This window comes from Pristiophorus japonicus, chromosome 5 (genome assembly GCF_044704955.1).
Source record: "Pristiophorus japonicus isolate sPriJap1 chromosome 5, sPriJap1.hap1, whole genome shotgun sequence".
NCBI classification, from domain to species: domain Eukaryota; kingdom Metazoa; phylum Chordata; class Chondrichthyes; family Pristiophoridae; genus Pristiophorus; species Pristiophorus japonicus.
The window spans coordinates 3,923,221-3,935,449 of NC_091981.1; the positions used below are offsets into that span (position 1 = coordinate 3,923,221).

Consider the following 12,229-nt stretch of genomic DNA (forward strand, 5'->3'; position numbering starts at 1 on the left):
CTGAGTGAAGAAATTCCTCCTCATCTCAGTCCTAAATGGCCGACCCCTTATCCTGAGACTGTGACCCCTGGTTCTAGACTCCCCAGCCCCGGGGGAAACATCCTCTCAGCATCTACCCTGTCAATCCCCCTCAGAATCTTGTATGTTTCAATGAGATCACCTCTCATTCTTCTAAACTCCAGAGAGTATCGGCCCAATTTGGCCAGCCTCTGCTTGGCTGCCCCAGGACTTTCCCTGACTAATAACCCCCCCCCCCGGTGCTTCATCCCAATGGATGAATCAGAATCTCCAACTGCAATTTTTGGTTCTGACTCTTTTGTTGGACAGATTGTGTATGGTTGTGGAGACCATGGGGGAGGGGTGAGCATGGAGGAGGGGGAGGGGGAGGGTTGACCATGGGGGAGGGGGAGGGGTGACCATGGGAGAGGGGGAGGGGTGACCATGGGGGAGGGGGAGGAAAGTCCATGGGGGTGGGGGAGGGGTGACCATGGGGGAGGGGTGACCATGGGAGAGGGGTGACCATGGGGGAGGGGGAGGGGTGACCATGGGGGAGGGGTGACCATGGGGGAGAGGGAGGGGTGACCATGGGGGAGGGGTGACCATGGGGAAGGGGTAACCATGGGGGAGGGGGAGGGTTGACCATGGGGGAGGGGTGACCATGGGGGATGGGGAGGGGTGACCATGGGGGAGGGGTGACCATGGGGGAGGGGGAGGGGTGACCATGGGGGAGGGGTGACCATGGGGGAGGGGTGACCATGGGGGAGGGGGAGGGGTGACCATGGAGGAGGGGGAGGGGTGACCATGGGGGAGGGGTGACCATGGGGAAGGGGGTGGGGTGACTATGGGGGAGGGGTGACCATGGGGGAGGGGGAGGGGTGACCATGGGGGATGGGGAGGGGTGACCATGGGGGAGGGGTGACCATGGGGGAGGGGTGACCATGGGGGAGGGGGTGGGGTGATTATGGGGGAGGGGTGACCATGGGGGAGGGGAGCAGTATGGGTTGCAATCTCTCTGTGGCTAGTTGTGAAATTGAATTGAAGAATTTGTGGGGGCCGGCAGCTGAACAATATTCAGCGATGTGCGGCAGACTGTTGCAAAACCCCAACTGGCCGACAAGGGGGAGGGAAGTGTCCCTGGTACTCGGTCCTGCCTTCATGTGACTCCAGTCTCGTTCTGCATGGTTGACTGTTTAATGGCCTCGGGGCAACAGAAGATGGCACACTCGATATCAGCTTGTCAATGGTGCGTACACCAATCAAATATTCCAATCCCAAACACGTTAAGTGTCGCAAAGTGCGTCATTTAAAAAAAATTATTCACTCATGGGTTGTGGGCATCGCTGGCAAGGCTGGCATTTATTGCCCATCCCCCATCGCCCTTGAGAAACCACCTCCTTGAACCGCTGCAGTCCGTGTTGCGAAGGTGTCCCCACAGTGCTGTTCGGATTCTTATTGTCTTTTCTAGTGGTTTGGTATAACTGAGTGACTCGCTGGACCATTTCAGAGGGCAGTTAAGAGCCAACCACATTGCTGTGGGTCTGGAGTCACATATCAGCCAGACCGGGTAAGGGCGGCAGATTTCCTCCCCTCAAGGACATCAGTGAACCAGATGGGTTTTTACGACAATCTGGTAGTTTCAGGGACACCATTACTGAGACTGGCTTTTTAATTCCAGATTTATTTCATTAACTGAATTAAATTGAACAGGTTAGATGCAGGAAGAATGTTCCCGATGTTGGGGAAGTCCAGAACCAGGGGTCACAGTCTAAGGGTAAGGGGTTAAGTCATTTAGGACCGAGATGAGGAGAAACTTCTTCACTCAGAGAATTGTGAACCTGTGGAATTCTCTACCACAGAAAGTTGTTGAGGCCAAGTCGTTAGATATATTCAAAAGAGAGTTAGATGTATCCTTTACGGCTAAAGGGATCAAGGGGGTATGGAGAGAAAGCAGGAAAAGGGTACTGAAGTTGCATGATCAGCCATGATCTTATTGAATGGTGGTGCAGGTTCAAAGGGCTGAATGGCCTGCTCCTGCAGCTATTTTTTATGTTTCTAAATTCCCGAGATGCCATGGTGGGATTTGAACCCACGTCTCTGGATCATTAGTCCACACTCTCTAGATTACTGGTCCAGTGACATAACCACTAGGCCCCCTATGCAGTATGATACTGTCATGTTGTTTATCCATCCCAAACCCTCTTTCTCACAGTTTTGGTCTCCTTACCCAAGGAAGGATATACTTGCCATAGAGGGAGTGCAGCGAGGGTTCATCAGACTGATTCCTGGGATGGGGGGATTGTCCTATGAAGAGAGATTGAGCAGACTAGTCTGATATTCTCTAGAGTTGAGAAGAATGTGAGGTGATCTCACTGAAATATGCAACATTCTTACAGGGCTTGACAGAGTAGATGTTTCCCCCGGGCTGGAGAGTCTAGAACCAGGGGTCACAGTCTCAGGATAAGGGGTCGGCCATTTAGGACTGAGATGAGGAGGAATTTCTTCACTCAGAGGGTGGTGAATCTTTGGAATTCTCTGCCCCAGAGGGCTGTGGATGCTGAGTCGTTGAGTATATTCAAGGCTGAGATCGATAGATTTTTCGACTCTCGGAGAATTGAGGGATAGAAACGTAGAAAATAGGAGCAGTAGTCGGCCATTCAGCCCTTCGAGCCTGCACCGCCATTCAATACGATCATGGCTGATCCTCTATCTCAACACCATATTCCCGCTTTTCCCCCATACCCATTGATGCCTTTTGTGTCTAGAAATCTATCTATCGCCCTCTTAAATATATTCAGTGACTTGGCCTCCACAGCCTTCTGTGGTAGAGAATGAATATGGGGATCGGGCGGGAAAGTGGAGTTGAGGTGGAAGATCAGCCGTGATCTGATTGAATGGTGGAGCAGGCTCGAGGGGCCGAATGGCCGACTCCTGCCCCTAACCCTGACGCTCTCCTGTTTTCTGCCCAGTGTGCCTCAGGGGGATGAAGGTGCACCGGAAGTGCTTCCTGTCGATGAGCGGGCAGAAGACCTTTCACCAGGCAGCCGATGACTGCATCGAGCACGGGGGCGTCCTGGCCGCGCCCGGCGACCGCGAGGAGAACGACGCACTGCACGAGTACGCCGTGCGGACCGTGGGGCGCGAGCACGAGGTGTGGCTGGGCATCACCGACATCACGGCCGAGGGGTCCTGGGCGGACGTGAGCGGCGTGACCGTAAACTTTACCAACTGGGAGACCGAGATCACCCAGCAACCCGACGGCGGCACCAGGGTCAACTGCGTGGTCATGACCGGCCTCGCCATCGGCAAATGGTTCGACGAATCCTGCCGCCTTCGAAAGAATTACTTTTGCCAATACAACATCCCTTAAGTGTCCCCCGGGGAGGGGCCGATTGGTATTCCTCCTCGACTATAACCTGATTTATTTACGCTACCTGACGGCAAGTGATCAGGAAGGCCAATGGAATCTTGGCCTTTATTGCAAAGGGGATGGAGTATAAAAGCAGGGAAGTCTTGCTACAGTTATACAGGGTATTGGTGAGGCCACACCTGGAGTACTGCGTGCAGTTTTGGATTCCATATTTACGAAAGGATATACTTGCTTTGGAGGCAGTTCAGAGAAGGTTCACTGGGCTGATTCCGGAGATGAGGAGGTTGACTTATGAGGAAAGGTTGAGGAGGTTGGGCCTCTACTCATTGGAATTCAGAAGAATGAGAGGTGATCTTATTGAAACTTATAAGATACTGAGGGGCTTGACAAGGTGGATGCAGAGAGAATGTTTCCACTCATAGGGGAAACTAAAACTAGGGGACTTAGGGCTACAACCTCCACTTTAAATTTAAAACTGAGATGAGGAGAAATCTTTGGAATTCGCTGCCTCAGAGAGCTGTGGAAGCTGGATTATTGAATAAATTTAAGACGGAAATAGACAGTTTCTTAAACGATAAGGGAATAAGGGATTATGGGGAGCGGGCGGGGAAGTGGAACTGGGTCCATGATCGGAGCAGCCATGATCGTATTAAATGGTGGAGCAGGCTCGAGAGGCCTTGTGGCCTACTCCTGCTCCTATTTCTTATGTTCTTATGGGCTGTTCCTTCAGCGAAGATACCTTGTTGTGAGTGGTGCAGATACGAGAGAATGCCATTGCCCAGAACGTATGTACATCAGAACATAATAAGGAGCAGGAGTCGGCCATTCGGCCCCTCGAGCCTGCTCCACCATTTAATAAGATCATGGCTGATCCGATCATGGACTCAGCTCCACTTCCCTGCCCGCTCCCCATAACCCTTTACTCCCTTATCGCTCAAAACTCTGTTTATCTCCACCTTAAATATATTCAATGGCCCAGCCTCCACAACTCTCTGGGGCAGAGAATTCCACAGATTTACAACCCTCTGAGAGAAGAAATTCCTCATCTCAGTTTTAAATGGGCGACCCCTTATTCTGAAACGATGCCCCCTAGTTCTAGATTCCCCCACAAGGAGAAACATCCTCTCTGCATCTACCCTGTCAAACCCCCTCAGAATCTTACACATTTCAATAAGATCACCTCCCATTCTTCTAAACTCCAATGAGTAGAGGCCCAACCTGCTCAACCTTTCCTCATAAGACAACCCCTTCATCTCTGGAATCAACCTCGTGAACCTTCTCTGAACTGCCTCCAATGCAAGTATATCCCTCCTTAAATAAGGAGACCAGAACTGTACGCAGTACTCCAGGTGCGGCCTCACCAATACCCTGTACAGTTGGAGCAGGACTTCCCTGCTTTTATTTTCCATCCCCTTTGCAACAGGATGACGTACCTCCTTTCCCTCACGTTCTATCCATCCTCAATCCTCCGTCATGTTGCGTTCTTTGGTGGATGGTCGCACTCACTCACGCTATACTCAGAGCTGCCACAAGCCGCTTGATGGAACTCCTCCTCCCCTCGCCCAGAATTGCCTTTCCCTGGGAAGCGTATCCACTTGGCACTTGAGCGGGTGAGCTGTGTGGCAGAGGTCTGGATCCGAGGGTGGGTGGGGCGGGCAAGGGTGGGGGGGGGAGGGGGCTTGAACCCACTGCCCTGTGCCGGGGAGCGTCGAGGCTCCGACACACAGCCCCCAGGGCCGCCCCCCCCCTCCGCGTGACATCATGGTTATCTCAGCTGTGCAGGATCCCAGCCTTCGCTTGGCTTCGCGGCTTCCCCCGGGTTTTCCTGCAGTTAGAACCAAACTCTGCCTTTCGCTGTTCCCTCCGGCGCTCCTCGGAAATAAAGCTGATTCATGCACAAGAACGTCGCTGTGATTTTGTCCCCCGATTTCAGGGAATCAGTTCAAACACCTGCCTTCGGCTCGGGTAGCAGCGGGGCGACTGGGTATCTGTGTAACCGTTGGCAACGGCCCGTCATAATCTGCTAACGGGGGCTGTGGGAGCATGATCAGTTTCTCAATTCTTCCCCTCCTCCTCCCCCATGGTCTCCCCTTCCCCATGGACACCCCTCCCCCTCGCCTCTCCCCCATAGACACTCCTCCCTCATGGTCTCCCCTCCCCCTCGCCTCTCCCCCATAGACAGCCCTCCCCCATGGGCTTTCCACCCTCGCCTCTCCCCCATAGACACCCCTCCCCCATGGGCTCCCCTCCCCCTCGCCTCTCCCCCATAGACACCCCTTCCCCATGGACACCCCTCCCCCTCGCCTCTCCCCCATAGACACCCCTCCCCCATGGGCTCCCCTTCCCCTCGCCTCTCCCCCATAGACACCCCTCCCCCATGGACACTCCTCCCCCTCGCCTCTCCCCCATAGACACCCCTCCCCCATGGTCTCCCCTCCCCCTCGCCTCTCCCCCATAGACACCCCTCCCCCATGGGCTCCCCACCCCCTCGCCTCTCCCCCATAGACACCCCTCCCCCATGGGCTCTTCTTCCCCTCGCCTCTCCCCCATGGTCTCCCCTCCCCCATGGGCTCCCCACCCCCTCGCCTCTCCCCCATAGACAACCCTCCCCCATGGGCTCTTCTTCCCCTCGCCTCTCCCCCATGGTCTCCCCTCCCCCATGGGCTCCCCACCCCCTCGCCTCTCCCCCATAGACAACCCTCCCCCATGGGCTCCTCTTCCCCTCGCCTCTCCCCCATAGACACCCCTCCCCCATGGTCTCCCCTCTCCCTCGCCTCTCCCCCATAGACACCCCTCCCCCATGGTCTCCCCTCCCCCTCGCCTCTCCCCCATAGACACCCCTCCCCCATGGTCTCCCCTCCCCCTCGCCTCTCCCCCATGGACACCCCCTCCCCCATGGGCTCTAAACTCTTTCATAATCTTAAAGACCTCTATCAGGTCACTCCTCAGTTTCTTTTCTAGAGAACAGACTGTCCATCCTTTTTTTTTCTTTTTAAAAAATTTCAAAATATACTTTATTCATATAAAAATTTGCACAATACATTGGAAAGCAGTTCAGTACATTTGGATGCTGACCGCAGTTCTGTTCAATACATTTCTTTATTTTACATTTCAAGGTACAATTCATACAATCCATTGTGGTACATTCATCAAGTTACATTCCATGTGTCACCATACTGTACACAGTGAGGGTAGAGTTACATTTCTTTCCAACATGCATTACGCAACAGAACTTGCATTATACCTGGCACTACATAGGTGTTTGCAGATCATGGTGCTCTCTGTATACAAAGGGTTTACCATTGCAGGCCGAGGGAAGTTTTATACTGATACAGCCCCTGGGTTTATCGTGGCGGAAGGGTTTTAAACTGTGGCTCTTCCCCATCCTTTCCCAATTGCTACACTCTCACATTTCTGCTATTATCCTTGTAAATCTTCTCTGCACCCTCTTCAGTGCCTCTATATCCTTTTTATAATACGGCGACCAGAACTGTACACAGTGCTCCGAGTGTGGTCTAACCAAGGTTCGATACAGGTTCAGCATAACTCCCCTACTTTTCAACTCTATCCCTCTAGAAATAAACCCTAGTTCTTGGTTTGCTTTTTAAAAATGTGTCGCTACTTTGTGATTTGTTTATCTGTGCCCCCAGAATCCCCTGTTCCTCTCATCATCATAGGCAGTCCCTCGGAATCGAGGAAGACTTGCTTCCACTCTTAACATCAGTTCTCAGGTGGCTGAACAGTCCAATATGAGAACCACAGACCCTGTCACAGGTGGGACAGACAGTGGTTGAGGGAAAGGGTGGGTGGGACTGGTTTGCAGTGAGGTCGGAAAGCAGTGACAGGATCGGTCCAAGCCTGCTTGATGAATCTTCTGGAATTTTTTGAGGATGTAACTAGCAGAGTGGACAAGGGAGAACCAGTGGATGTGGTGTATTTGGACTTTCAAAAGGCTTTTGACAGGGTCCCGCACAAGAGATTGGTGTGCAAAATCAAAGCACATGGTATTGGGGGTAATATACTGACGTGGATAGAGAGCTGGTTGGCAGACAGGAAGCAGAGAGTCGGGATAAACGGGTCTTTTTCAGAATGGCAGGTTGTGACTAGTGGAGTGCCGCAGGGCTCAGTGCTGGGACACCAGCTCTTTACAATGTATATTAATGATTTAGATGAAGGAATAGAGTGTAATATCTCCAAGTTTGTGGATGACACTAAACTGGGTGACAGTGTGAGCTGTGAGGAGTACGCTAAGAGGCTGCAGGATGACTTGGACAGGTTAGGTGAGTGGGCATATACATGGCAGATGCAGTATAATGTGGATAAATGTGAGGTTATCCATTTTGGGGGCAAAAACACGAAGGCAGAATATTATCTGAATGGCGGCAGACTAGGAAAAGGGGAGGTGCAACGAGACCTGGGTGTCATGGTTCATCAGTCATTGAAAGTGGGCATGCAGGTACAGCAGGTGGTGAAGAAGGCAAATGGTATGTTGGCCTTCATAGCTAGGGGATTTGAATATAGAAGCAGGGAGGTCTTACTGCAGTAAGTACAGGGCCTTAGTGAGGCCTCACCTGGAATATTGTGTTCAGTTTTGGTCTCCTAGTCTGAGGAAGGACGTTCTTGCTATTGAGGGAGTGCAGCGAAGGTTCACCAGACTGATTCCCGGGATGGCTGGACTGTCATATGAGGAGAGACTGGATCAATTGGGCCTTTATTCACTGGAGTTTAGAAGAATGAGAGGGGATCTCATAGAAACGTATAAGATTCTGATGGGACTGGACAGGTTAGATGCTGGAAGAATGTTCCTGATGTTGGGGAAATCTAGAACCAGGGGACATAGTCTTAGGATAAGGGGTAGGCCATTTAGGACTGAGATGAGGAGAAACTTCTTCACTCAGAGAGTTGTTAATCTGTGGAATTCCCTACCGCAGAGAGTTGTTGATGCCAGTTCACTGGATATATTCAAGAGGGAGTTAGATATGGCCCTTACGGCTAAGGGGATCAAGGGGTATGGAGAGAAAGCAGGAAAGGGGTACTGAGGGAATGATCAGCCATGATCTTATTGAATGGCAGTGCAGGCTCGAAGGGCCGAATGGCCTACTCCTGCTCCTATTTTCTATGTTTCTATGCCGCACGCTCCTTCCGCTGCCTGCGCTTGGTTTCTGCATGCTCTCAGCGACGAGACTCGAGGTGCTCAGCGCCCTCCCGGATGCACTTCCTCCACTTAGGGCGGTCTTTGGCCAGGGACTCCCAGGTGTCGGTGGGGATGTTGCACTTTATCAGGGAGGCTTCGAGGGTGTCCTTGTAACGTTTCCTCTGCCCACCTTTGGCTCGTTTGCCCTCCTACACCGTTCAGACACTCAGGGGCCGAAATTGCCCCGAAATGGGGAGCACCTGCCATTAGTTAGGCGCTTGGTCCATTCCGCCTCGGTGCACGGGGTGCACATTCCGCCGATGTTCAGCTCTTTGACTTTTGTTTCCGGTCGGAAGGGTGTGGATGTGGGGGGGAGGGGTGGGAGTGGGGCAGGTCAGAGGGGTGAGGGGAGAGGAGCGGGAGAGGGGCAGGTCGGGGGGAGAGGGGCGGGAGAGGGGTGAGGGGAGAGGGGCGGGAGAGGGGCAGGTCGGAGGGGTGTGGGGGTGGGGAGAGGGGCGGGTCGGAGGGGTGTGGGTGAGGGGAGAGGAGTGGGAGAGGGGTGAGGGGAGAGGGGTGTGGGGAGAGGGGCGGGAGAAGGGTGAGGGGAGAGGGGCGGGAGAGGGGCAGGTCGGAGGGGTGTGGGGGTGGGGAGAGGGGTGGGTCGGAGGGGTGTGGGTGAGGGGAGAGGGGCGGGAGAGGGGCAGGTCAGAGGGGTGTGGGGGTGGGGAGAAGGGTGGGTTGGAGGGGTGTGGGGGTGGGGAGAGGGGCGGGTCGGAGGGGTGTGGGTGAGGGGAGAGGGGCGGGTCGGAGGGGTGTGGGTGAGGGGAGAGGGGCGGGAGTGGGGAAAGTCAGAGTGGCTGATACTCAGAGTCATTGGCGCCCCGCTGGTGATGTCACAAGGACCCTCCCCTTCAGTTAAAGCGGGGGAGGGGCCACTGCAAACTCTGCAGTCACCTTAGTGGCAAACACTGGGCCCCCAGCGAGGGTCTCGGCCGGGCCAGCGGCCTGGCACCCAAGGGGGAGGGCGCCAGGCAATCTACAAAATGGCGGCCCCTCAGCACCGACCCGTGGCCATGGGCCTTATAGAAAGGGCCAATTCCGGCCCCTTAGTTTGCAAATGCCCTCCTTATTCCTCCTTCTAAAATGTACCGGCGCCCACTGACCTATATTGAAGTTCATTTGCCTATTACATGCACCTTCTGCACGTTTATTAATGTCTTCCTGTATTTTGTCACCGACCTCCTCAGTATTAGCTACAGCCCCTAATTTGGTGTCGTCGGTAAATTTTGAAATTGTACTTCCGATTCCCGAGTCCTAATTGTTTGCGTAAATGGAGAACAGAGCCGGTCTCAGGCACCGATCCCTGGGGGTCATCGCTTCCCAATTTGTGCCAGTCTGAGGAGCGACCTCTCACCCCTGCACTCCGCTTTCTGACCTGCAGCTTGGCCACTGTCCATCATCATCATCATCATCATAGGCAGTCCATCGGAATCGAGGAAGACTTGCTTCCACTCTAAAAGTGAGTTCTCGGGTGACTGAACAGTCCAATACGAGAACCACAGTCCCTGTCACAGGTGGGACAGACAGTGGTTGAGGGAAGGGGAGGGTGGGACTGGTTTGCCGCACGCTCCTTCCGCTGCCTGCGCTTGCTTTCTGCATGCTCTCGGCGACGAGACTCGAGGTGCTCCGCGCCCTCCCGGATGCACTTCCTCCACTTAGGGCGGTCTTTGGCCAGGGTCTCCCAGGTGTCGGTGGGGATGTTGCACTTTATCAGGGAGGCCTTGAGGGTGTCCCTGTAACGTTTCCTCTGCCCACCTTTGGCTTGCTTGCTGTGAAGGAGTTCCGAGTAGAGCGCTTGCTTTGGGAGTCTCGTGTTGGGTATGTGGACAATGTGGCCCGCCCAGCGGAGCTGGTCGAGTGTGGTCAGTGCTTCGATGCTGGGGATGTTGGTCTGGTCGAGGACCAATACAGTGCACCTGGCTGACACTCTGGGATATGAAGTCAGATTCGTCAATCGGACAGCAGTACAGGGAGGTCATGGAAACGACAGTGCAACCTCAACAGACTAAATCACCCTTTCTTGTTCACATCAGCAGTGAGACTAAATGACAGAACTCTCTGTGGGAAGCGTCTGAATCACTTTAGCTTTCTCAAGACGTACTTTTTCTTTGAATAAGTCAACCCCCAAATTCAGAATGTAATTACATTTTTCTTTTGGTCATTTGGGAGACATTCGCCAGCTTTGCTTATTAGAAAATAACAATTAGGAGCAGGAGTCGGCCATTCGGCCCCTCGAGCCTGCTCCGCCATTCAATAAGATCACGGCTGATCTTCGACCTCAACTCCACTTTCCCGCCCGATCCCCATATCCCTCGATTCCCCCAGAGCCCAAAAATCTACCGATCTCAGCCTTGAATATACTCAACGACTCAGCATCCACAGCCCTCTGGGGCAGAGAATTCCAAAGATTCACCACCCTCTGAGTGAAGAAATTCCTCCTCATCTCAGTCCTAAATGGCCGACCCCTTATCCTGAGACTGTGACCCCTGGTTCTAGACTCTCCAGCCCGGGGGAAACATCCTCTCAGCATCTACCCTGTCAATCCCCCTCAACGTCTTGTATGTTTAATAATAACAACACAATGTTTTAGTTCCAATTTGCCTGATATGGAGTTTACACACTCTCTCTGGAGACACACTCACCATCTGTAGAAGGGACGGCCAATTACCTACAACAAAAGCAAAATAATGCTCGAAATCTGAAATCAGAGAACGGTTACAGCACGGAAGGAGGCCATTCGGCCCATTGAGCCCGTGCCGGCTCTCTGCAAGAGCACCTCAGCCAGTCCCACTCCCCTGCCCTTTCCCCGTAGCCTTCAAATATTTTTCATTCATGTACTTATTCCATCATCATCAGAGGCGGTTCCTCGAGGCGAGGATGACTTGCTTCCATGCCAAAACGTTCACAGGTGTTCCAATGAAGGACCTAATATTCCAGACCCTGAACTACATCCTGAAGGGTGGAAGATGCCTGTGGGTGGATTTTTTTAACGTGGGGTGACTGTTGCACACCAGCCACCACACGGGCTTGACAGAGCGAGGTCTTGGTCCAGTGGCAAGGGTTAACCAGGACGACTGGAGACCTGCTCTGCTGCACGGACCTAGTGCGCTCACATATCGCGCAGTGTGGGCTGGCCCTTTTGAAAGCCACAATTGAGTCTGCCTCCACCACCCTCTCAGGCAGCGCATTCCAGATCCTAACCACTCGCTGCGGAAAAAAGCTTTACATCATGAGTGAAATAAAAACAGAAATTGCTGGAAATACTCGGCAAGTCAGGCAGCATCTGTGGAGAGAGAAACAGAGTTTTTGCCCTGAAATCCCGGTTTCTTCTTCCCGCGGGCGATCGACTAACAATAGGGCAAAAGATGCGCACCTACCTTTTGGCCGAACTCCCGCCAGAGATCCCGGACTCGAGGCCTCCTCTTCTTGCGCAACAGAGTGCGTTCACGTTGGGACGTCCACAGGAGTCACGTGGGCCTGGACACCCAATCACGGTAAAGTATTTTCTCATTCATAGCAATCGGAGTTTGGTAAGTCTGAAACTCCCCAAACACCCAAACACTGCATAAACATTAAAAAACACCTCACATAAATACACCAAAGAAATTCAAGTTTATGGAAATGTTTTTGAAAAAAAAAATAATTGCTGATTTTTAATAAAAGTTTTA

The 12,229-nt window shown here is 53.1% G+C and overlaps 1 protein-coding gene across 1 annotated transcript; it reads left to right on the forward strand.

Annotated features, from left to right (window-relative positions):
• Positions 1 to 2,969: 2,969 nt before the first annotated feature.
• On the forward strand, positions 2,970 to 3,528 carry clec3ba (C-type lectin domain family 3, member Ba). Its single transcript, XM_070879774.1, has one exon. The coding sequence runs from the start codon at positions 2,981 to 2,983 to the stop codon at positions 3,365 to 3,367; it is 387 nt and encodes a 128-aa protein (XP_070735875.1). The 5' UTR covers positions 2,970 to 2,980; the 3' UTR covers positions 3,368 to 3,528.
• The last annotated feature ends 8,701 nt before the right edge of the window (positions 3,529 to 12,229 follow it).

Excerpts from the sequence above, each read along its gene's own strand:
- clec3ba (XM_070879774.1), top strand. The coding sequence starts at position 2,981 with ATGAAGGTGCACCGGAAGTGCTTCCTGTCGATGAGCGGGCAGAAGACC.